The 22,941-nt window shown below is 44.6% G+C and overlaps 1 protein-coding gene across 3 annotated transcripts in view; it reads left to right on the top strand.

Annotated features, from left to right (window-relative positions):
* Sf3b3 (splicing factor 3b subunit 3) overlaps window positions 1–22,941 on the top strand; it is a 59,206-nt gene that overhangs the window by 17,365 nt on the left and 18,900 nt on the right. For all 3 annotated transcript variants that reach the window (XM_037427408.2, XM_037427407.2, XM_075877279.1), the window contains 6 exons: window positions 1,811–1,883; window positions 9,037–9,188; window positions 12,064–12,219; window positions 20,147–20,302; window positions 20,375–20,503; window positions 22,430–22,552. In XM_037427408.2, coding sequence (XP_037283305.1) covers window positions 1,811–1,883; window positions 9,037–9,188; window positions 12,064–12,219; window positions 20,147–20,302; window positions 20,375–20,503; window positions 22,430–22,552 — 789 coding nt within the window. The remainder of the gene's footprint in view (window positions 1–1,810; window positions 1,884–9,036; window positions 9,189–12,063; window positions 12,220–20,146; window positions 20,303–20,374; window positions 20,504–22,429; window positions 22,553–22,941) is intronic.

Genomic DNA, 22,941 nt, shown 5'->3' with positions numbered 1-22,941 from the left:
GCATATAGCTCGAACCCGCATATAGTTTGGGGTGTAATTTGGGGATAGCAAACACAAGAAGAAAAGTTTTCACCTGAATATAGCCTGAGTAAAATGGAAACATGCATTGACACTTCATGCATCATCGTCGGACACACTCTTTTTCGAAGCTCCCTTGTCGGAAATGTTCTCCCACAGCGCTTTTTGAATGTGCGGCAAGCAAGCGCTTTGTTAATGCAGGCCCAAGGCTCGACTATCCACGAACACAGCATCGCTGGCGAGGCCCGTTTCAGCCGTCTGGCAGGGGTCACTTCTGGTTCTCCAGACCTCATCTATTCCACTTACAGGTGCTTGACGGGTCCTTAAATGGCTTATCAAGGCACACATCAAGCGGCTGCAGCTGTGATTTTATCCCCGGAAGGGATGACAACGAGCTCGATGCAAGAGTCGCGCAGCAGTTGCTTTACGGAGTCGGTCAGGTGACACCGTAACCCGTCGAGAACAAGCATCAAAGAGAGCCCCAGCAGTACTACGGGCCGTCGGCACCACATGGACATCATCCAGTCAAGCACTAGCGATTCTTCCATCCACCCCTTGTCCTGGCAGTAGACAACGAAGTTTTTTGAGAATTTCTCCCCCTTCAGCAGCGTCTTGCGTTTGTACTCCACATAGGGTGGAGGCTTGCGACCGTCTGCAATGCAGGACAACATTCCAGTCACCTGCATTTTTTATTTTTTTTTCGTTCTCAGTCGATCACACGATAACTTGCCTGGAGCCTTTCTGATACAACGTCAGCACCGAGGGCAAATCCAAGTAGACCGGCGTTTGATCCTTGTTGCCGATCTGGCCCAGCTGAAAGAGGACAGCCTTCCGCAACGCAAGGTCCTCTTCGTAGCTTTTTGGTAGCTTCTGCGAGATCGACGTATGTCGACGTTAGGAGAACCCAGCGCGGCGCATGAAGAAAGACTCCATGTGCTTGCTCGCTTTGAAATCCTCCGGCTGAATGCCTTTGCCTTGGCCGATCTCGCTTGCCTTCGCTTGTAGCAGCTCAATATTAACAGCGAGATGTGTAGCTCGCTGCTCCGGCACAAAGTCTGCGAGTTATCGTTCCACGTCAAGAAAGGCTCCATTTTTTAGTCCGTGGAAACTTTTTCACTGGCTGCTGCAAGCAAAGAGGGCATCCTTCTGCTTCCGCCAACCGCAAATACTCCGCTCGTTGACTCCGAATTGCCGCTCCGTGGCACAGTTGCCAATGGTTTCGGCAGCAGCGATAACTTTCCTTTTAAAAGCAGCCGAGTACTTTCTATGTGGTGCTGACATGGCGTAAAATCACAGGAGCAAAATCGTGGCTGTCATTATGGGGACCAAGTTCAAGCAAAGGCCACTGAACCCTGTTGCACGCGTGGGTCTGTAAGACAAATGCCTGCTATCGCCACTAACACTACCTCGCACCTAGTGCAGAAGCATGCGAAACCCCTGATTATGATGATAGCACCCGCTGTGCCAAAACCAAAACGAAATTTTGGTCAAAAATTTCTGTGCCTCGCATATAATACGGGGCCAAAATTTTGTACTCCAAAAATCTAGAAAAAAAGCCAGCAGGCTTTTACGGTAAACTCTCCTCTGAAAAAGGTCTCGGCACCGCTTTAATGGTTTTGCTGTACAGCATGCTAGTCATTGGCCCCCTTCAGATCGTTGTCATCTCCTTTTGGAGAACGAAATTGCTTCTGTTTCTTGCTATGGCCTAGATTTAAGCGTAAACAAGTGTACACACATTCTGTTCAGAGCTTCGCCTAAGAGTAACATGGGGACGCATCTTTGTGTGTTTCAGGTCTCGGAAATGGCTGTGTCCGAACTTCCTGGCAATCCCAATGCTGTATGGACTGTTAAAAGGAAAGCAGATGGTAATAATTTTTGTGCTTATAGTAGCGACACTGCTCTTAGACAGTTAGCTATTTACGCATAGCTCTGAATTTCGTCCTAGTACTGTAATGTAAATCTCGGCATGATGAACTTGGCAAAATTGAAATTAACATTGTTATAGTGGAACCTCACTCAATCGGAAATTTGACTACAGCTACTGATGAGGTCACCTTTACACTGAAAGTGCTATAAAAATGTTCAAGTAATAATGGCAGTTTGTTAAGAATACTTAATTTCAGTCGTGTAAATAAAATCAATTTTGTTGACCTTGAGATTAGGCAACCACAATTTGATGCAGCTATGGCGAAATCCTCTTCACAGTGCCTAAGCATCACATGTAAAGCAGTAAGAAATGCAGGTTCAATGCACTTATATCGCACCTATTCTAGATCTGCGGCTTATTATCAAAACCTCAGGTGTTTCCTAGAGTAGTTCGACACTGATGCAATCATGTCACTTGAACCCAACCTCTTGCTCCTACTCTCAATGATAATGCGCAGCATCAAAATCTGACGCTAGCCACGAAAATGAGAACTGCGATCTAAAATCACATGAAAGCAATGTGGCAACCTGAATTACACCACCTCTGTTTATTGAATCCATGTTTTCTGTTTTTGCAACATTGTGCAATGAATTAAGAACTTAGTAAGACCCATTATGGTGTTGCTAATTTCGTTCGCTTCTACGCATTGGCTCAGAATGTCTCTTAAGTAGGTTTTATTGCAGAAAATTCATGTAACTTTGCAGAGCTGGTAGTTGTGCAGCTGGTAACTGCAAGCAGGTTGAAAAATATTTATGAGCTGCTTGGAGCATGTTTTTAGCCATTAGATCGCGCATTATTGAAAGCAGTTGTGCCCCTATATGGCAGCTTCTACACACTGTTTGTCTGCCCATGTAGCCCATGGCTCTAGAAATGTCAGTGTGCTCTCTTTTGGTGCCAGAAAGTAGTCACGCAGGGCTCTCACTTATTCAATTTACTGCTATCACCACTAATAGTGTGACATTAAGCATGACTGTCTGTCTGTCGCACATGTGGCGAGGGGCAGTTAGACGCATCACGTATTTAATAGGCAATGATCTGAAATGTACTGTCATTCTCTGCCATCTCCTTGAGCCAAGTGTGGATTGCTTGAAGTGAAAACAGCCCACAGTCATTGCATTAGCTGAATAAGCTATATGCTGTCCTCATGCACTACAGACAGGAGTAGTGATGGCATGAAAGTGGCTTGGCTCACTTGTAATTGATGGTTTACATGGCAGTCGTGGTGATGGTACAGTCAAACCTCAATATATCGAACACGGATATATCAAATTATTGCCTATATCGAACGGTTCCTATATTACGCGGGAAATCGCATGCATTATTGATTTTTTATTTCGAACAAAGTTTGACATATAATGGATATATCGAACTCAGCCACCCCAAGCCGCCCACGCTCCATTGACAGGCGGCGAGCTTTCCTGCAACTCTCGAAAGTAGCGGTAGAGCGGCGGGCGTTTACGAATGCTGCACACATCGATGGCGCCGAGAGCGCCACTTTAACGTAGCGGCGTACGCGCGCCACAGCCTTGCGGTAGAGGTTCTTAAATGAGGAAAGAGAAGAGAGAAGTGCGGAGCTGTTATCGTCTTTCAATTCGAATGCACCGACACGGCTTCGGGGGAAGGGGGAGTGGGAGGTAAAGATTAAGGAGGAAAGTATAGGAGAGAAAGGACGCAGACGACTGTCTCGGACGCGGCCCGCGCTGCCGCCGTTAAAAGGAAAGCAGTCAGGCGAGCCGGCATGGGCGCGCCATGTGTGCACTTTACACCCGGACTCACGCCGCAGCCTTGCAGTTTGCAGTCGTTGCAGTCTCTATGGTGTCAACGGCACACTGCGCACTTGTTGCAAGCTCCTCCCCCATAGCATCGGCAGGCATCGGTCGTTGTGCTCGTGCGTTTGGAGTCGGGCCTGTCGCAGGCCTAACTCCAAACGGCGGAGCTCACGGATGTGGAGATTGTCGCCGAAGCTACTGCTGAGCAGCCAAATGAAGACTCTGCCGAGGTGGATCCCGCAAGCGCTGATGGTGCCCCGCTCCCGACACCAGCTGAGGTCGTAGCTGCCTTGGCCCTTGTGCGCCGCCACTGTGGCGCGATTGAAGGCACCGGCCTATCACTTATAGATCGCCTGGACTATATTGAGGACGCAGTCGTCAAACACGCTTTTCAATATTTTAAACCAACACAATAAATACTATGTTTGAACCTTCAAGTGAGTATTTACTGCACCACGCTTGAACGGTTCGTTGGTTGTTTTCAGCAAGCTGTTGACGCATTTTTTTCGTGATTTTTTTATATCGAATTCTGGATATATCGAACTATTTCGCGATCGCCGCGCCGTTCGATATATCGAGGTTCGATTGTATAAAGAAGCTGAAGTGTCGAGGAAGGGCTGAAAGCACTTAAAGACAAGCGCAGTGAAATTATCACTGAGCTTGGACTGCCGGCAGTGGCAGTCGACATGCATTCGTATTGGGTGAGCTGCTGACTAGTCATTGGTCTGAAGCGGCATAGGTAACAGTATTATAGGAAGAACAGTGTCTTATTTACCTGTCACCATTGGTCTGTTTTGTTTTATACACAGAAGTTATGACACAGGTTATGATCTGTTGCAGCTCTGCCAGCTACCTTAGTTAAGTCCGTGCACCATGTTTGTAGTCATGTGCTCTGTGGGTGAAAGGCCAGCAGTCTTGATGTGTGTCTTGCAATATAGTAAATGTTGAAAACCAATGAGTGCATGTGGCTAATCGTGATGCAGCCTATCTACCATGTATTGGAGGCTCGGTGCACGTGTTTTGAGAGTCAAGAAAAGTTGCCATATCAATGCATGTTCCTTGTTAGATGTCTCATGATTTGCCTGCAACACTGCTTACTGAACAGGTTGGACTGAGGGGCAACATGAAATGTTCACACAAGGGGTGCAGCAGGGAAGTGACCGTACTCCTATTCATTGAGGGGGGGAGGGGCAAAGCCTGCCCAGTATGTATAGTTAGTTATAGACCAGCAGATTTTTGGTGGTAAGGGTGGCTGAAGGCACCTGATGTTGCATTCCAATAAGTGTTTACGTGTCATCGTTATTTCAGGAAAGCAAGGGACTAAAGGGAGGCCATTGCAAAAACTGCATGATCGTTTTATATTATTATTTTTTTTTCACCAATTAGAAAGCATGTTGTCCTTTGGGCTCTGCCAATGGGAGGGACGGAGAGGTCTGCAAGGAAACTTTGCACCCCCGCTTCCCTAATGGGAAACTCTGTGCATGTCTGTGCTTCTCATCATGCCAGTGTTGTTATGGTCAGTGCTTGCAGTTAAGTGAACTTTGTATTTATTTATTTATTCATTACTCCTTACAGGGCCAAGCACAAAAGAAGTGCGAGAAAAAAATTGCATTTAATTTGGGAAATAATAGGGGTGGGAATTATGCAGTGCAGTTGATGAGAAATAATTATACAGGGCAAAAAATCAACATGAAACAGTGCAAAATATATTCAAATTGAGAAACAGCATTTTTTCTTTAATTGGAAAAGAGTACTTACAAATCACACTCGTGCAAAACACTCGCACACATGCACACACACAAAAAGAGCAAATGCATGCAGACTTCATGAATTAAAAAAGAGCAGTGATAACCTGATGCTAGGTATCTGAGAAATAAGTTTGAGTGCAGTACGCCATACAGTACAGTCCACTTACAACAATACCCAAGTGCTAAGAAAATCTCATCGTTATAAGTAGTTTTAGAGAAAAAAAGACAATAGAGAGACCAAAACATTTTATTTGCATACAAGTAAGGCAGTAAAATTAATAACCTTATAACAGATCTGCTTACAACAGACATTTGGATACTGCATACTTATTGGCATTGTTACGCTGACCTCCCTATTGGTTCCATTGATTGATTAAACTTCGTTTACTACGTATTCTCAAACAATGGACATTTAGATGTAATCGACTAATAAGTGAGGCCAGCAAGGGGGTCAGGACTTTTTTACAGTGGACTTTTCTACCATGGACATGTCAAATTCACTAACTTCAGACGTCAAACATTGCTTGGCATACTTCAGGACGGGAGCAGCACGCCGTGGATATCGACGTACCCATTTAATAACAAAGGCTGCCGATCACTAGTCTGTGTTAATGATATGTTACATGCGATGAGAAAAAATGGTGCGCAGCATGGTTTCTGTTGCGTTCTGTGGCGCCGACGTGCGATATTGCTGGCCGCTTCTACCACTCCTTCGAGTGGTCGTTGCATCGCAAGCTTGGCCAGGGGGTCCGCTGCCGATGCGCAAAATAACCTACTGCGGTTCTAAGGAGCTAGTGGGCGATGGAATTTGCTGCTTAGGGCGAAGCAAATTACGTCTTCTTATCTTTTGCATGTCTGCTAACGCAATTGTTTTGCCCGCGAAGTTCAGAGTGAAGTTAGGCCTGGCGCTGACTTCGAGAAAACTCGGTCGTGATGTGCTTGGCCACGACTACAGTGCTTGGTGTTTCAATGTACGTCATTCTCCATCACGAGTAAGGGTTGTCTGGTGGTGCTCTTTGTCGCAGGGTCTGAAGTGCTGAAAAGCAGCACCTATAACAGCGGCTCCGAGACGAATGCTCGACTTGAGACGTACGTCTGCGATGTTCGCGACGAGTGTGGCGCACTATCGTAATCTGGTGACTGATCTTCCGTTTACAGCTGCTTTAACTAAATCGTGACCCATGAACACAGAACGAGTGCGACAACGGCCATAAGTTGCATGATTCTTGACGGTTGGGCCGTTTTAGAGCTATATTTTTGTGAAGAATGTGGGCTTTTCTTTTTCTTTTTTCTGACTTTCACAATAACTATTGCCACCTCAGCAGACGCGAACAAGTTTTACCGCACTTGTATGTAGTTGTCATTGTAGATATTTTTAAATCAGATAGAGGAGCTACAGAAACTGAAAATGTGGTTTTCAAAAAATCAATATTTTTTTATGCCCCCAATGAGAATAAAATTGTTTACGACTTGTACTTCTCTCTGGTTATAACAGACCCATTCATCATTTATATAGAAGTCTTTTGTAACAGTACTTGGATTTTACATACTGCTTTTACAACAGACCAAAATCCTCTTCACTATGGAGGTCTGTTGTAATGAAACTATACTGTTTTTTTTTTGTTTTTTTTTTTTTTCAGAAGAGTTGTAGTCTGTCAGCTTTGATGGCTTAAAACTGGGGCACATTTTTCTCAAGGGCATCTAGGTCTGCTCCACGTAGCTGAGCAGGAAGTCCTTTGGAAAAACTAAGTCCCTGGAGAGACTGTATCATCCATTGGCTCCTCCGATGACAGTTGGCAGACTACTCAACCATGCCGTCAGAGTCATCACTCTCACCGCTGTCCGTGGCATGTATGCATGCAATGATCTCCTCATCACTTAGGCACTTGGATGCTCCTCCGATGACAGTTGGCAGACTACTCAACCATGCCGTCAGAGTCATCACTCTCACCGCTGTCCGTGGCATGTATGCATGCAATGATCTCCTCATCACTTAGGCACTTGGATGTTTCCACAACATCGTATGCATGAAGAAAGTCGTCCACACCTAACGTATCTTCGTTAAGCGCCAACCACATCTTCAGCACTACTTAGTTGTTGGGCACTTCGCAGGCCTCGCCTGGTTATCGCTTCCTCCTCGCCTATTTGCTTTCTTCATGCTGGCGGCTTTGAGGCAGCTGTTCTAGGCAGGTGAGCTTTGTACGTGGGCTTCATTTATGAAGCCCACCTGCCTGAAACAGTTTTGCACTGTGGGGCGCGGTTGGCGCAGAGAGCTATTTTTGGTCTGTGCTGTAGCCACATTCAATAGCTATATTCATTATCGCAGCACTGGAGCATCGTAGTACGCAGTTTACTTTATCATAGAAAGTGTACAAAAATGGACAGTGCCATCACTGTTCATCACTATATTCGATATGTTATTGTAAACGGTATCCTTATAAGTGGGCTTGACACTATCTTAGTAAGCTGACATTTAATGCAGTCTGCACTGCTTACAAAACCACGAGCCTTACTTCGTGCATTTATAAAATGCTTAGATTTCATAATCAGTGGTTCACTTTTCAGGCTAGTCTGTAACATCTTTCTGTAGCTTTTGATTGCGTGTTTTTTATGTTAGCCACGTTGGCCCCCCAAAATCTGTGAATAATGTTCTCCTGCAGTAGTGAAAGGTTTTGCACATTCTGGTGAATGACAGCAACTAAGGTTGTACAGAAGTGCCAAAACTTTGAACTGCCTTGTAGTATAGGTGAATAGCAATATTGTGGCCCACGCCAAAGATTGTAGGCTACAGCGCTCGTCTGCATCGACTTCTGGTTCAAGATGCCGTGCCGCCCGGCAGGCATTCTTCCCAGTGCCCTCGGTTTCTGTGGGTTCCAACTAGCGCTCACAAAGGCCTTTTCTCACAAATGGCTGCATAATGTGTTGCAGTTTCCATCCAGCTTTGCTGAATAACAAAAGCAGTCACTAAGAAATACTTAATTATAATTGTACGAGCGGTCATTTCTTCATTCAAGCACCATGCACCTCTGTACACATGCATGTGTGCCTCTCACCGTTTCTCGTGTCCACCCATTCCCACTTCTCACTTTGTTCTCTCAAATGCGTGAAATGTCAGGTATTCATTCACAAAACAATTCAAGAACACAATCACTGGACAAGTGGCAACAAACGCATTGCATAATTGCACGTGTCCTCCCTGACTACATGTGATTTACCCGACTACCTTAAAGCAGCGAAGGGATATGCCTCGAACCGAAAGAACCGTAGCAGACGACGTGCAGTTTTGCTATCCACCTAATGCACGTGTGCTGTTGCAAACATTGACTATATTGTTCGCTGAGTATTCATATCCAGGTGAAGATGTAAACAGAAGCTAGGTAAACAGCCAGTGTTTTGTTTACTTTGCCATCACAACATTGTGAGTTGTGTCATTTGAGCCTGCATTGTGCTGCATTATTTTGCAATGATTGTTGGTGCACCCACAGACTCATATTCTTGTTTTGTCAGGAGGTATAAATTTTTTACTTTGAGCTCATATTTTATGTTTTAATGTTTGAAACAACCTTTATTGCAGAGGACTTCGATGCGTACATAATTGTGTCCTTCGTCAATGCTACCCTTGTGCTCTGCATTGGTGAGACTGTAGAAGAAGTCACCGATTCTGGTTTCTTGGGAACAACACCTACGCTCTCATGTGCCCAAATTGGAGATGACGCATTGGTGCAGGTGAGTCTTTATGTATGCCATTACGATACTCATTTTTGTGGGTGTGTTACTAGTAGAAAATGAGATTTCGTTTTTTTTTTCCTTGAAAATTTAGTTTTCAACACTTGTTGAAATACACGGAGTTTTGGTAGTCATAGCTGGTGACATTCCTTTAGTGTGCTCATGCTGAGACATTTCGCAAGCTTTGAATCCAGTTAACTAGTGGTGAGACCCGCCAAAAAGCTTACCCTGCATCGATTGGTTCTGATTCTTGTGGACCTATTTTTTATACATGCAGTCGAAATGTAAGACTGCTTGCACTATCCACCGTAATGCTGTGCAAATGGCATCTCCTGTTAGTGATGGTTTGTGATGCAAAGCTGTAGGCGTGTTTGCAAGAAAGCCCAGAAGTATTGTTTCTTCATCCACAATGTTTCTCACTGAGACTATAGCAGGGCGATGACCTTGAAGAAAAAAGTATGCTGACTGTTTGTAGTCATATGCTCTGTGGGTGAGAGGCTAGCAGCCTTGATGTGTGTCTTCCAACATAGTAAATGTTGCAAACATCAGTGAGTGCGTGTAAAAGAAGTACCATGTACCATCAAGGAAGAAAATAAAAGACAAATGAGTAAGGGCATCATTAATATTCTTCCTTGATTGTACGCATATTTTTGTATACAGTCAAGCCTGCTTATAAAGAACCTGAGCATGACATGACATCTGTTCGCTGTATCTTGAAGTTCGTAGTAAATGAAACACAGCTTTAAAAAAAACTTACGAGTGAAAACACAATTCGCCCAAAAAGTCGATGTTGTGTTTTTTAGACCAGAAAACGATGAGGATGGTCTTGAGCTTATTTAAAGCGGCAGCGTGCTGTTCTGCGAGACCCGTGGTATATACAGTGTAGACCACTTATAACGTAACCACTTATAGTGCAGGGCCGATTACAATGCAGTCTTTTTCGACTCCCGTTTACACTCCCATAGAACCTCATGTATACGCATACCGCTTATTGTGCAGTCCCCCAAGATGATAGACTGGTTATAATGCTGTTGCCGGCAAATATTTGTGACAAATGCGGTAGGGAATTCGCGTCTGAAAGGAAGTGCACTGGGGGCACTGCTGGGGAGCAAGCAATGAAGTCGTTAAGAAGGGGAGACGGAGTGAACTAACGAAGGGTGGAGAGAAGTAAAGGAAAAAAGACCCCAGAATGCTGCGCGGGCTCGCCGCCTTTGCGCCGATGCCGATGTGGCTACAGTGCAAGCGTCGCTGGCGTGGCTCTGGGCTCGCGCAGCTCAAATACGGGCCTCGTCTGGTGATGTCGGGGGCTCAGGGTAGCGGTGTTCAAAGGACAGAGGGGGTGCATAACAAAAAACAGTCTGGGAGAGCGATAACTAAAGGGCTACGGAGGCAGGGTTGGCGTTTAACAGTAAGAATCTATGGGCACCTCGCCGATGGCTTATAGGTGGTTAAAAGGGGAGTTCCGGGAAGTCGCCTTAGCACCGACTCCGTTCACTGTAATCGACTAAAGACGCTTAGAGACGTTCGTTGTTAGCGAAATTTTGTGCCATTGAAATAATGCATGTTTTCATGGTCACACGGATGTCATTCACTTTTAGCAAAAGTCCGTTTAAGTGGGGCTGTTATATGTGGGCTCGACTGTATCAGGATTATCCAACATGGTTTGCTGACCGAAAGGTCGCGGGTTCGATCCTGGCCACGGCGGTTGATTTCGGTGGTGGTGAAATGGTAGAGACCCCTGAGCTGTGCGATATCAGTGCATGTTAAATAACACCAGATGGTCAAAATTTCCGGAGCCCTTCACTACGACATCTCTCATAATGATATCGTAGTTTTGGGACGTAAAACATCAGGTATTATTATCCGACAAGGCGGCTTTCGTAATCAAGTGGCACGGTTCAAAACGAGCGGTTTTAGTCTGGAAAATCAAACTTTAGGGTAATAAATTTGTCCAAAAAATCTGTTGGCGGCTGTACTGCCATAAACAGATATAATTACTACCAATGAACAATGTACTGATGGAATTCCTAGTATGGTAGACTTATTAAAACCACGTGATGTGTTAACCTCCCCAAGCCGGCCTGGCAAACACACACTGAGGGTGCTGCAGGGCAATGCAAGGAGCACAATATATGAGAGAAAGGGCTGTATGGTGAAAAACTAGGCTGACCTTAAAGGGGCCCTGCAACACTTTTTGAGCCTGGTCAGAAAGAAAATGCTGCCGATCGGTAGTAGAGGCTCCTGACAACACGCAAGCCATATATCATAGCGCAGTACGGTGTCTACGGATCACAATAAAGGATCAAAGTCAGCTAGAAATTGCTTTCTCTTCTATTGACAAATGACAGAATACGCTCAAAAATCACTTGTAAAAGCCCATTTATCAGTCATGGCTGATTTCAACATGGTGCGCTCGGTCGTTACAGAGATGGCCGCAAGAGGCCGCGACTTCTCCACGCGTGCACGCGCAATAACACTGAAAAAGTTGCTTGTCCGAAGAAAAAGTGCTCAAAGTCATGAGGCATGGATGATGTATTTTTTATGCCGCTGCCATCCCTCCCTGCTTAGCTTCCAGTGCTTTCGTCGAGACGAGAGAAGAGAGAATGCGATTGCAGCTTGTGAGAGATCTTTGTAACTCCGCTCGTACTCGACGGTTCTTAAAATATTTGCGGCGTTGAATTTGTGAGGCAATACGCTTTTCCAGTGAATTAATTCCATAGTTACTTAAAAAAGTGTTTCAGGGCCCCTTTAAATTTCAAAAGCGTGTAGATGATGCTAGTAAATATGGCAGGCCATGTTATTTGGCATAGTAGTAGTTATATTTCATCGCTTTTTTTTTTTTTTTTTTTTTGCTTGGGTATTGTGTCGTTTTCAGGTGTACCCAGAAGGAATTCGACACATTCGGGCTGACAAGCGTGTCAATGAGTGGCGTACACCAGGAAAAAAAGCTATTGTAAAGTGTGCTGTCAATCAACGTCAAGTCGTTATTGCTCTCACGGGAGGGGAGCTCGTCTACTTTGAGATGGATCCGGTGAGTCCTGTGGCTGATCGTTGTCATTTAGTAGAGCTGTGCTATTTGCAAAATTTTGAGTGTGAATTTGAATGCAGTCTGTGTCCCTTTATAAGAGACACTGATGTAAGAGACAAATGGGTTTTAGGAGACACCAGTGTGCCTACAGTAAAATACTGGTTGATAAGAAAATGCATACGTTGTACCCTGCTTATAAGACATCCCCTATAAAAGACAAGCTTTCCATGCTCTCCAAAGCAAAGCTTTGGAGAGCATGCTTTGGAGAGCATGCAAAGAGGGCAATGCTATTTACCGTGTGCTTACAGGAGGTTTTTAGAAGCCTAGAATGAGAGCAGTTATGGATGAGAGTTAATGGAGAATACCTTAGTCACCTGCGCTTCACCGATGACATTGCATTGCTGACTAACTCGGGGGACGAATTGCAACTCATGATTACGGAGTTAGACAAGGAAAGCAGAAAGGTGGGTCTTGAAATAATCTGGAGAAAACGAAAGTAACGTACAACAACCTCAGAAAAGAGCAGCGCTTCGAGATAGGTAATAGTGCACTTCAAGTTGTAAAAGATCATGTCTACTTAGGGCAGGTAATAACCGTGAAGCCGAACCAAGAGATTGAAGTAACTAGAAGAATAAAAATGGGGCGGAGCACATTTGGCAAGCATTGTCAAATTATGACAGGTAGATTAAAACTATCTCTCAAGAGGAAGGTATATATAACAGCGGTATCTTGCCGGTACTTAGCTACGAAGCAGAAACCTGGAGACCTACAAAGAGGATTCAGCTTAAATTGAGGACGACGCAGCGAGCAATGGAAAGAAAAATGGTTGGTTCAACCTTGGGAGACAAGAAGAGAGCAGAGTGGATTAGGGTACAAACAGGGGTTAAGGATATCATAGTTGAAATCAAGAAGAGAAAATGGACATGGGCCGGGTATGTAGCGTGTAGACAGGATAACTGCTGGTCATTAAGGGTAACTAACTGGATTCCCAGAGAAGGCAAGCGAGTTAGGGGGAGACAGGAGGTTAGGTTGGCAGATGAAATTAAGAAGTTTGCGGGTATAAATTGGCAGCAGCAAGCACAGGACCGGGTTAACTGACGGTATATGTGAGAAGCCTTTGTTCTGCAGTGGACGTAGTCAGGCTGATGATGATGATGATAAAAGACAACAATTGCTGTCTGGAGCATGCCTCTTATAAATGGGTTAACTGTATTTTGAAGTGTGAGTGTCAACGAATTGAATATTTTTAGAACATTTCTCAAATTTTTCTGGAATATTTTTCTAGTACTTTGAAGTGAAATTGCAGAGCAAAGAGTTGAAGAGGATTTCTATGCATGTTTTTGAGATAGCAGCATGAAAGGGTTTCTTTTGGCTAGGTTGACGAAGCACAGGTGGGGTGGTGTTTCAAAGTTCTTTCATCAAAAAAGAGGCTATGCAGAGGTCGAATTGTAATTCTGTACATGATTTAGGGCAACCGAAGTGTTGCGACACTACATGTGAAAGTCAAAGACGTTATTTCCTCAGCCTCTCCACCTCTTTCAACTTCTCTGGAAGCCCAACTGATGTAGTGGGCAAGGTTGTGCTCCCTTCGAGTCCGGAGTTAGAAATCTGCCTCGTAGACGTCATTATAAAAGAACATATCAAGCTTTGCACGCTAAAGATTTTCGATGTCTGATTTTTCAGTCTTGTTGCTAAAATTTCAGGCCCAAAAGAGCATTAATTGAGCCTCAGCCTTTGCCTTTTCTACCATCTCAATGTTGCAACCAGTGTTTTCTTGAGTCAATACAATTGTAACTGTAGCAAAGCCTGGAAGAGCAGCTTTGCCGCAAATCGAGTGTGATGGGTGTTGCGACAGGGGGACTTTGTCGGGACTCAAAGCCATCCAAGGGTCAGGGCAAAGACGAACTGAGGAGACAGGGCTGAGAACTGAAACGTTTATTTACAGTATTTACACGGTTAGGTAGCGTGATACATGACAAAAAGGAAAAAGCATACCCGAGCGTCTCTGCGCTCATGATTTATACCCTCCATCTTCTGAAGATTCCCTGCGAGGGAAGACAATTGAGTCCAGGACCCTCCAATGGGGTCGTCGTCTTCTACTGCGCTCACGAAGAAGCAAAATCACAAACCCCTCTCAGGAAAGAGGGAAAAGCACGCACCATTGGTTGTACAGGGAAGGGGGCAGTACACACATTACGTTAGGGGGCAGTACACACATTACGTTAGGGGGCAGTACACACATTACGGCACCACTGACACTGTCCACGTGCACATTCGACCCAACCGGTTGGCCGGGTTCAAAGTTGACTCATTAAGGAGGCATTGCTTCCAGGCAGTCCGAGGTGTGCAGGAAAGGCCCTTTGGAATGTGCAAAACGTCTCCGAAGGTGGGTTTTCTCCGGCACTTGGCTCAATGTCTGGTGCATTCCGACAACTCCAGAAATGCAGAGGGGACCATTCTATATAGGCAGCCCATACAGCAAAACAATCTTTTCCAGGTACCGTATTTACTCGCATAATAGGCGCACTTTTTTTTTCAGAAAATCCGCCTCGAAGTTAGCGGTGCGCCAATTACGCGGGCTAAAATTTTCGAAAATTTTTTCAACTCGGTTCTCGCGCTTTAAATCTGCACACTTGTCAAGTAAAAGGCGACTTTATCATTTACCAATTAATTCAGCATAAAACAAACATACCTACGTACCTTTTAATGAACAAGCGAGAGCCATCAACTGCACACATGCACGTAAAATTTATTTACACAAAAGTCGTAGCTGTTCCTCCTTTTCCCTATTCGGAGTCCGAGTCTGAGATCGCACATTCATCCTCGCCGAGCGGGGATTCGTTTTAGGTGTCCGAATCATCCGCACCCCACAACATGTCATCCTCACTCGCATACAGTGCTTTCGAGACACCCGTCTTCTTGAAGCTTTTCCTGACGACTTCGTCGGAGATAGCCTGCCACGCTTCCACGATCCAAGGGCACAGCATTTCCACAGGCAGCCTCTTAATCTTACCACCTGTAGTCAGCTGATGTTGTCCTCCAGCCATCCAGGTGGTGTACAGCCTTCGAACAATGTCCTTGAAAGGTTTATTCAAGGACACGTCCAAAGGCTGCAGTATCGATGTGAGGCCGCCCGGAATCACTGCCAGATCTGTGCGCAGCTCCTTTAGCTCATCTCGTACGCGGTCTACTAGGTGCCCACGAAAACTGTCCAGGACAAGCATGGACGGCAACAACAGACCACCCGGCCGCCGACCCCAGACTGTTTTCACCCAATCCACCATGAGTTCCGCGCTCATCCAGCCTTTTTCCTGGACTCTGACATAGATGCCTTGAGGGAATTTCGCCTTTGGGAGCGTCTTACGTTTAAAAATAACGTAAGGCGGTAGCTTACGCCCATCCGCTGTCACCGCCAGCATTACGGTGCATCGTTGTTTATCAGCGCCAGACGTTCTGACGATGACGCTCCGTGCACCTTTCTCCTCCACTGTCGTGTTCCACGGCATATAAAAGCAAAGGGGGTCTGATCAGTGTTGCCGATCTGGGACAAAATGAAGTCTTTCTGCTGTCGGAGCTTTATAACAAAACTGCGGAAGTCCACCACTTTGTCCTCATATGCTGCGGGCAAGCGCTGGCACAAGGTGGTCCGCCTTTGCAGTGCGAGGCCATGGCACCGCATGAAACGAGTTGTCTATCCGGAGCTGGCTTTGAACTCTTTTGCTTCGATGCCCTGCGCTCGGGCTATTCTGCGCGCCTCAGTCTGCACAATATCCAACGACACAGCACAGCCGTCTTGTTGTAGCTCCCGTATATGCCGGACCAGTTGCTCTTCGACGTTCGAATACCTGCCGGTCTTGGCACCGCGGAAAGCCCATCGTGTCTTCTTCGTCGCCTTAAGTTTTTCTTCTTGGTCCCTCCAGTACCGAATACTGGTTTCTCCAACGCCGAAATGCCTGCTTGCAGCCCGGTTGCCGTGCTGCAGCGCGTACTGCACTGCCTTCAGTTTAAACCCAGCCGTGTAGCTCGCGTACTTCCCCATGGTGAAACCAAAGTTCAATACACGACCACAACATACACACACTGCTTGCAAAATGGCGTTTCTTTCTTTTTCTCTGATGGTGGTGATGGCGATCGAGCCCCCGGCGTTGTACACGTGACCTCCAAAAAGCGCGGCGATTTGGGGGGTATCAGTAATTGATGGAACAGCCGTTTTTTTTTTTTTTTTCGCTCATGGACGCTTTTTTTTTTTTTTCAAGTTTTATTTCGACAAACACGTTGGTTAGGTCGTTGCACTTCGAATTTTTTTTATTTGCTCGTCGATTTGCCTTCTTTTTTTCTTCTGGGTACGGGGACCGCGTTCCAACTGTACCGCTGGGGGGTAGAATCGTTTCTGATCACGGCCAAGTTCGGGGTGCGCCTATTATGCGCGGAATTAAAAAAAATCGAATTTTCCGCGACCAAACTAGGGGTGCGCCTATTATGCGAGTGCGCCGATTATGCGAGTAAATACGGTAATTCGTCGGTTGTGCAGGCCCAGAGGGCTTGAAGCAAGCTGATGGGCCTAAAGAATTCACTGTGCTGTTGCTTTCTGGACACCTCCGATTGATTGATTGATATGTGGGGTTTAACGTACCAGAACCACCATATGATTATGAGAGACGCCGTAGTGGAGGGCTCCGGAAATTTCGACCACCTGGGGTTCTTTAACATGCACCAAAATCTGAGCACACGGGCCTACAACATTTCCGTCTCCATCGGAAATGCAGCCGCCGCAGCCAGGATTCGATCCCGCTACCTGCCGGTCAGCAGCTGATTACCTTAGCTACTAGACCACCGCGGCGGGGCCTGGACACCGCCAAAAGCGTGGCAAAGTCAAAATCTTTCCACGCGTCCAAGCGGGGTCAAGAATCCGGGGTCGAACACAGCATGGGTGAAGCATATTGAAAATCTAAAGGGGCCACTGCCAATCGGACGTTGACTGTAGTATTTGTTTTCGGGTAGTTCGAATAGTAAAATTACAATGCAAATCGATGGGCAAACACTATTAGAAAATTATTCAATATTTTTAATATTTGCACTTTCCTATCATTTAATTTTCTGTACCCCATTAATGCATGCTAGTTAATTAACCATTTCAAAACTTTTGTGGTTTTATATTGATGTTGATTAAAGGTTCTTGGGCTAAAATTGCTTGAAAATGGCAGAGCGATGTCTACTGGCATGCAGACATAATTCAAATGTTGAGAGTTTTGAATTAGGTTGTTGACCTGGTATAAGATAATAAAAAAGGGGGGGAGGGGAAGAAAAAGTGGTGATGATGTTGGTTGTGATGTTCTTGGGATAGCTACCATTAATTCGTCCCAAGCAACAAATGAAAATCATTGAAAGAAGCTAATTTTGTATGGTAGATCGCAGCACGTGAAGTTTTGCATTGGTTAAAACCAAAGTGTCAACCTGTTGGGGGTAGGGGGGTGGGAAAGAAGGGTTCGTTCTGGGTTCAGATTTAATGCTCTCCATTTTTCTATGGTTTCAAGAAAATATCTGTAGTAATGATCTGTAAACTGGTTTGCAACATTGAAGTAGTTCACAAACTGGTTTGGCATGGTAAACTTTACACCGCAAATTCGTGTTGCTCCGCAAGTGGCACGGCAACTTTTGGCCAATTTTGGTTTTGCTTGCTTGCATCGTTGAAGCGTTTAGAAAAACATTTGGGGAGAGACAATTCGATTGTTCAGTATAAAATCTCACTGTCACACCACAAGTATATTTTTTGGGCGTTCGTGGCCGCTCAGTGACCCTCCACATGTCCCTACGTCACGGACGCCTTGTTTACTTTTGGAAAGGGCTTGCCGAAAAGGTGGTGCTGTCTAAGAAAGTTCCATAATAAATAAAGCAGTATTTATTTCAGCAAGGCGAATGAGGTATTATAGTGCCTATAGAGAAATTATCTTTAAATTAATGTACTACTTTTTGACGTGGTAGCAGGCATGCATTTCGGTTCTGTTGTTTCCAGGGTGCTGTTACAGTTTACTAGAAGGGTTAGTGCTGTCAAGTTATCGCCGAGTGTGAGCGCTCTTTACCTTGCTGATACCACTAGTTCACATCTCGACCCGTTCGCCAAGCCTAAGTCGATCTGTTCTGTCACCGTGAGTTGCGTACAGCGGCAGGCCTTCATGGCACTGCAAAAGCTTAAGATCATCGCCGTCGCCGAGGAATTCGGAGATCGCGAAGCGGGAAGACTGCACGATGTAAACGAGTCCTGCGTGCGACTGTGGAGAAAGAAGAAAGAGAGCCTACAAGGCGCGCACCGCGACCGTAGGTCATTTCGTGGCCCCAAGACCGGTGCCTACCCTGAGCTGGAGGCGGAGCTAGTAAAGTTCATCGAAGATGTGAGAAGCAGGGGTCACGCCGTATCAACAGAGATAGCCCAAGTAGAAGCGTGGCGACTTTCGAGGGAGCTAGGCCTACCTCACGAGTTTCGTGCGAGCCGCGGATGGCTGCACCGCTTTATGAAGCGGCAAGGGCTCTCAATCAGACGGCGGACTACAATATGTCAACGCTTGCCGGCTTCTTATGAGGAGAAGCTGCCCAAGTACCAGAGATATGTAATTGGCCTGCGAAAGCAGCACAATTACATTTTCTCGTAAATCGGCAATGCGGATGAAACTCCTGTTTATTTTGAAATGCCGTTAGACACAACGATTGAGAATGGCAAGCAGTTCGGTGAGCATGCTGACCGGCGGAAACACGAAACTGCGCATCACAGTCTTGCTTTGTGCCCTCGCCGACAGCACGCAACTGCGACCGTACGTCATCTTGAAAAGGAAAACTCTACTAAAGGTTCATTTGCCTGCCGATGTGGTGGTGCGCGCACACGAGAACGCGTGGATGAACAGTGACTTGTTCGTAGACTGGATTTAAATGGTATGGGAGAAGAGGCCCGGTGCGATGCTCACAAAGAGGTTCATGCTCGTTCTTGACTCGTTCCGCGGCCACACAACTGAGGAAGTGAAGGACCGCCTTTCACGCAACGGCACCGACTTAGTTGTTATACCCGGTGGAATGACGTCAATGTTGCAGCCTCTAGATGTGTCGCTTAACAAGCCCTTCAAAGCGCATGTCAAGCGCTATAACGCCGAGTGGATGGCCGAAGGCTGCTACGACTTGACGCCGACAGGACAAGTTCGAAGTCTGATATTGCCCTATTCTGCAAGTGGATTGTCGAGGCATGGAAGGCCATTCCAGGTGAGATGGTGCGAAAAAGTTTCAAGAAATGCTGCATCACAAACAACATGGATGGAACCGAAGATGACCTTGTGCATAATAGTGAAGACTGCGGCTCAAGTGATAGCTCTAGCGAGAGCAGCGACAGTGAGAGAATTGTGACTGGCCTTGCAGACAGCGTATTCTGCTTGCTAAATAAAGCTTTTTCTGTCTACATGTGTGCTATGTTGCTTGAGCAGTAGCTTTTGTACAGCCTTTCCTGTATATCAAATGTGCGGGCAATACGCGAGGATTTTTTTTTTTTTTTTTCTCGGTGAGCTAAAAGTGGGGATGCGGATTATATGCAGGGGCGGGTTATACGCGCAAAAATACGGTATCTTTGACTTGTTGCACTGTGCTATTGACATAAATGTACAAAGTGAAAACAGTCCAGCTAGAATTGCCAAGTGAGTGTGGGATTCGTGTTTTTATTTTTTTCCTTTAGTTTCCTCTCCATTTTCAATCATGTTCTGAAAACACGGCACATGTAAATTTTGTCAGGAGGTGAAATGAATTAGCCTGTTGGAAGGTTGGAAACAGGGCTTGACGTTTTTATATAAATTGTTTAATTTAAATTGTGTGACAGGATGTGATCTATGATAGTGGTCTATATTATGTTTGCTTTTTTTTTTTCTTCTTTCTTTCCTCTACCCACCTTATCAACCAGACTGGACAACTCAATGAGTACACTGACCGTAGGGAAATGTCGGCTGACATCATCTGCATGTCACTGGCCAGTGTGCCAATCGGAGAGCAACGTTCACGGTTTTTGGCTGTTGGTCTGGCAGACAACACTGTTCGGATTATTTCGCTGGATCCATCTGTAAGAATAAACTGCTGTTGCCATAGCTTCAGTGTGTTAGAAAGGGTTCTGATAACTGGCAAAATATTACAGGACTGCCTATCTCCATTGAGTATGCAAGCTCTGCCTGCGACACCTGAGTCACTATCCATTGTTGAAATGGGTATGACAGAAATTGAAGCAGTTGGCCAAGGAATCCTTTACCTCAACATTGGCTTGCAGGTAATTCCACCTGTTTTCTTTAGTTGGTGTGGTGTTGGCAAATTCCACCATTGGAAGTAGAAGAATGAGTGAAGTCATAATTAAAAAATAAAGTAGTTTCCTTATAAATTGCAAAGCATTTAGTAAAATCGCCCCTAAATTCTTTTGCCAAAAAGAAAAAAAAAATGGCATTTTTTTTTTCTTTTTGCCTGTGGTGCAGTTTGGTAGCAATAATGCAAATGCCAATTCTGGGCACATATTTCGGACAGTATAGTTTGAGTCACAAATGCATAATTTTGCCTGTGTGTAAAGCTTCAAACCGGTACTGTAATATTATAGAGAAGTTATGGCTGTTGACTTTTTTTTATGTGCAATGTTGCTGAAAGTCACAATATGAGTGACATTTACATAATATAGTCTATTTGATTAATAATGAATGTAAAAGTATAGGGAAAAGGGTGTTTATATCAGTAATTCAAATTAGTGACAGTTTTTTTTTTTTTTTCATGCAGTTTATTATGCAGTTTATGCACTCTTAAAGTACATAAACAACGAATGCTGAAGACTTGAAAGTGGTAAAATAGCGTCTAGCTTGTGCAGTGTTATGCTCTTACAATGCCCTTTCTTTTTCAAGCAGCATAAATATACACTGAATGGTAGTATGCAGTAATGGCAAAGTATAACGCAACCTAATGCATATATGTTGTAGCAATTTTTAACTCCAAAAATGAGAATGAGTAGCAGTCATTTTCGAATATGCATTTTTAAAATGGAACATGCTTGTATGCATCTTGTCATTGCAGTAAGGTTTTTCGGTGCCCGTGCCACTCAGTAACAGTTAGCTGCTTTCTTTTTCTACAGTGACGCACACTTGAAAGTGATCTTACAAAAACGCAGTGTAGGGCGAGTTGCGAATGACAATATAGTGCACCTAGCAAGATGTGCTTATGTTGCTGCTTTTAAAAGCGTGCAGTGCACTTAGAATAGTGCTACATCAAAGAATAGTGCTACATCAAATTCACAGCTGATGAGGTAGCTAAAGATTTTTGTTTTTATGCGGTTGTCAATGATAGTAATAATGGTACATTAAGCAGCTGCTGCTATTGTGCCTTCACTCTTTTCTGATGTTTATCTGTAAAGGCATTGCCTCAATCACACTGAAGTCAGAATTATTCATTGATGAGTATCTGCAGTCAAACTTTTATGCAATGAAAAGTTATTGTGGTTATCACTTCTTGCGTTCCAAGGCATTGATTGGCTCATTGTAAGCAGCCGTAGCTGTGGAGCAGGGTCTCAAACACACGGCCCGCGCATGGCGGTCTTTGTCCCATATTTATTTTGTGACTTTTGTAAATGGTTTGATTGTATGAATCATAGCTTGAATCAGTGCAGCACGAGATGCCAGCCCAATGCACTTTCCAAGGCATGAGTCATTGGTGAAATCAAAGCTCCACAAATGTCTGTATTCTGACATGCATGCTGGGAATTTCTTAGAAATGTTTTATTCTGCTTGTTGGCAGCATGCATTCATGCATATCTGATTTTTACGAGCTCAAAAGTAGTTTTTAAGAAGTGACTGAGTGGATCAGTGGTGGCCAGGTGCATCGATTGTGTGTTGTGACATTTTTCAGCCTTTTATTTTGTTTGATTTTCTGTGTAATTTAACCATTTTCACCAGTCCCATCATAATTAAAGATGTCCATATAAAAAACATGGCCAAGTAGTCACTCTTATTGCAATAAACGTTTATTGCAATAGTGGCAATAGGGACACTCAGAGTGAATTTTGCTTTGGTACTTTGTATGAAGTCAAGTGAATTACAGTCTAGGAAGTTCAAAAAATTATTGAGGGCATGTCTGTCACATGTACTTTTGACATATTGTGGGATATTGTTTGTTGATGATATAAATGCTCATTGGTACCTTCTCTTGTTCTAAACTCTACCAGAATGGTGTGTTGCTACGTACTGTTTTGGATCAAGTCACAGGAGACCTTTCAGATACACGGACTCGTTATTTAGGCTCCAGGCCTGTCAAGCTCTTCAAAGTTCGCATGCAAGGAAGCGATGCGGTGAGTCGACTTGATTTTCTGTCTTCAGCTGAGAGGGTCCCTTGTAAATTCAAAAAAGAATTTATTTTGTGTTTGTTTCCATTCTTTGTGTGTGTGTGTGTGTTTTACTTCACTTGACAGTGGCATTAGCCATGTCATAGTACATTATTTTTTTCCCCTTTTGTGAAATGCTTCTCACAGTGTATACTTTTCTTTATTACGCAATTATATATTGAAAAAAAAAAGAGGGTGTAGATGTTATGTACACACTAATAACTACTTTGCTGCTACTGTAGAGTGAAAACCTCAGTTGTTTGAAGTAATAACACTGCTAAGAAGACCAGCCACGTAGAACGCTTTCAAAATGACACCACTCGAAATCTTCACCATAGAAGCTCAATGTATGTGGA

Source organism: Rhipicephalus microplus, chromosome X, assembly GCF_043290135.1.
Source record: "Rhipicephalus microplus isolate Deutch F79 chromosome X, USDA_Rmic, whole genome shotgun sequence".
Classification (NCBI taxonomy): Eukaryota; Metazoa; Arthropoda; class Arachnida; order Ixodida; family Ixodidae; genus Rhipicephalus; species Rhipicephalus microplus.
Note: the sequence above shows the minus strand (reverse complement) of the source record. Positions and strands in the feature narration are given on the sequence as shown.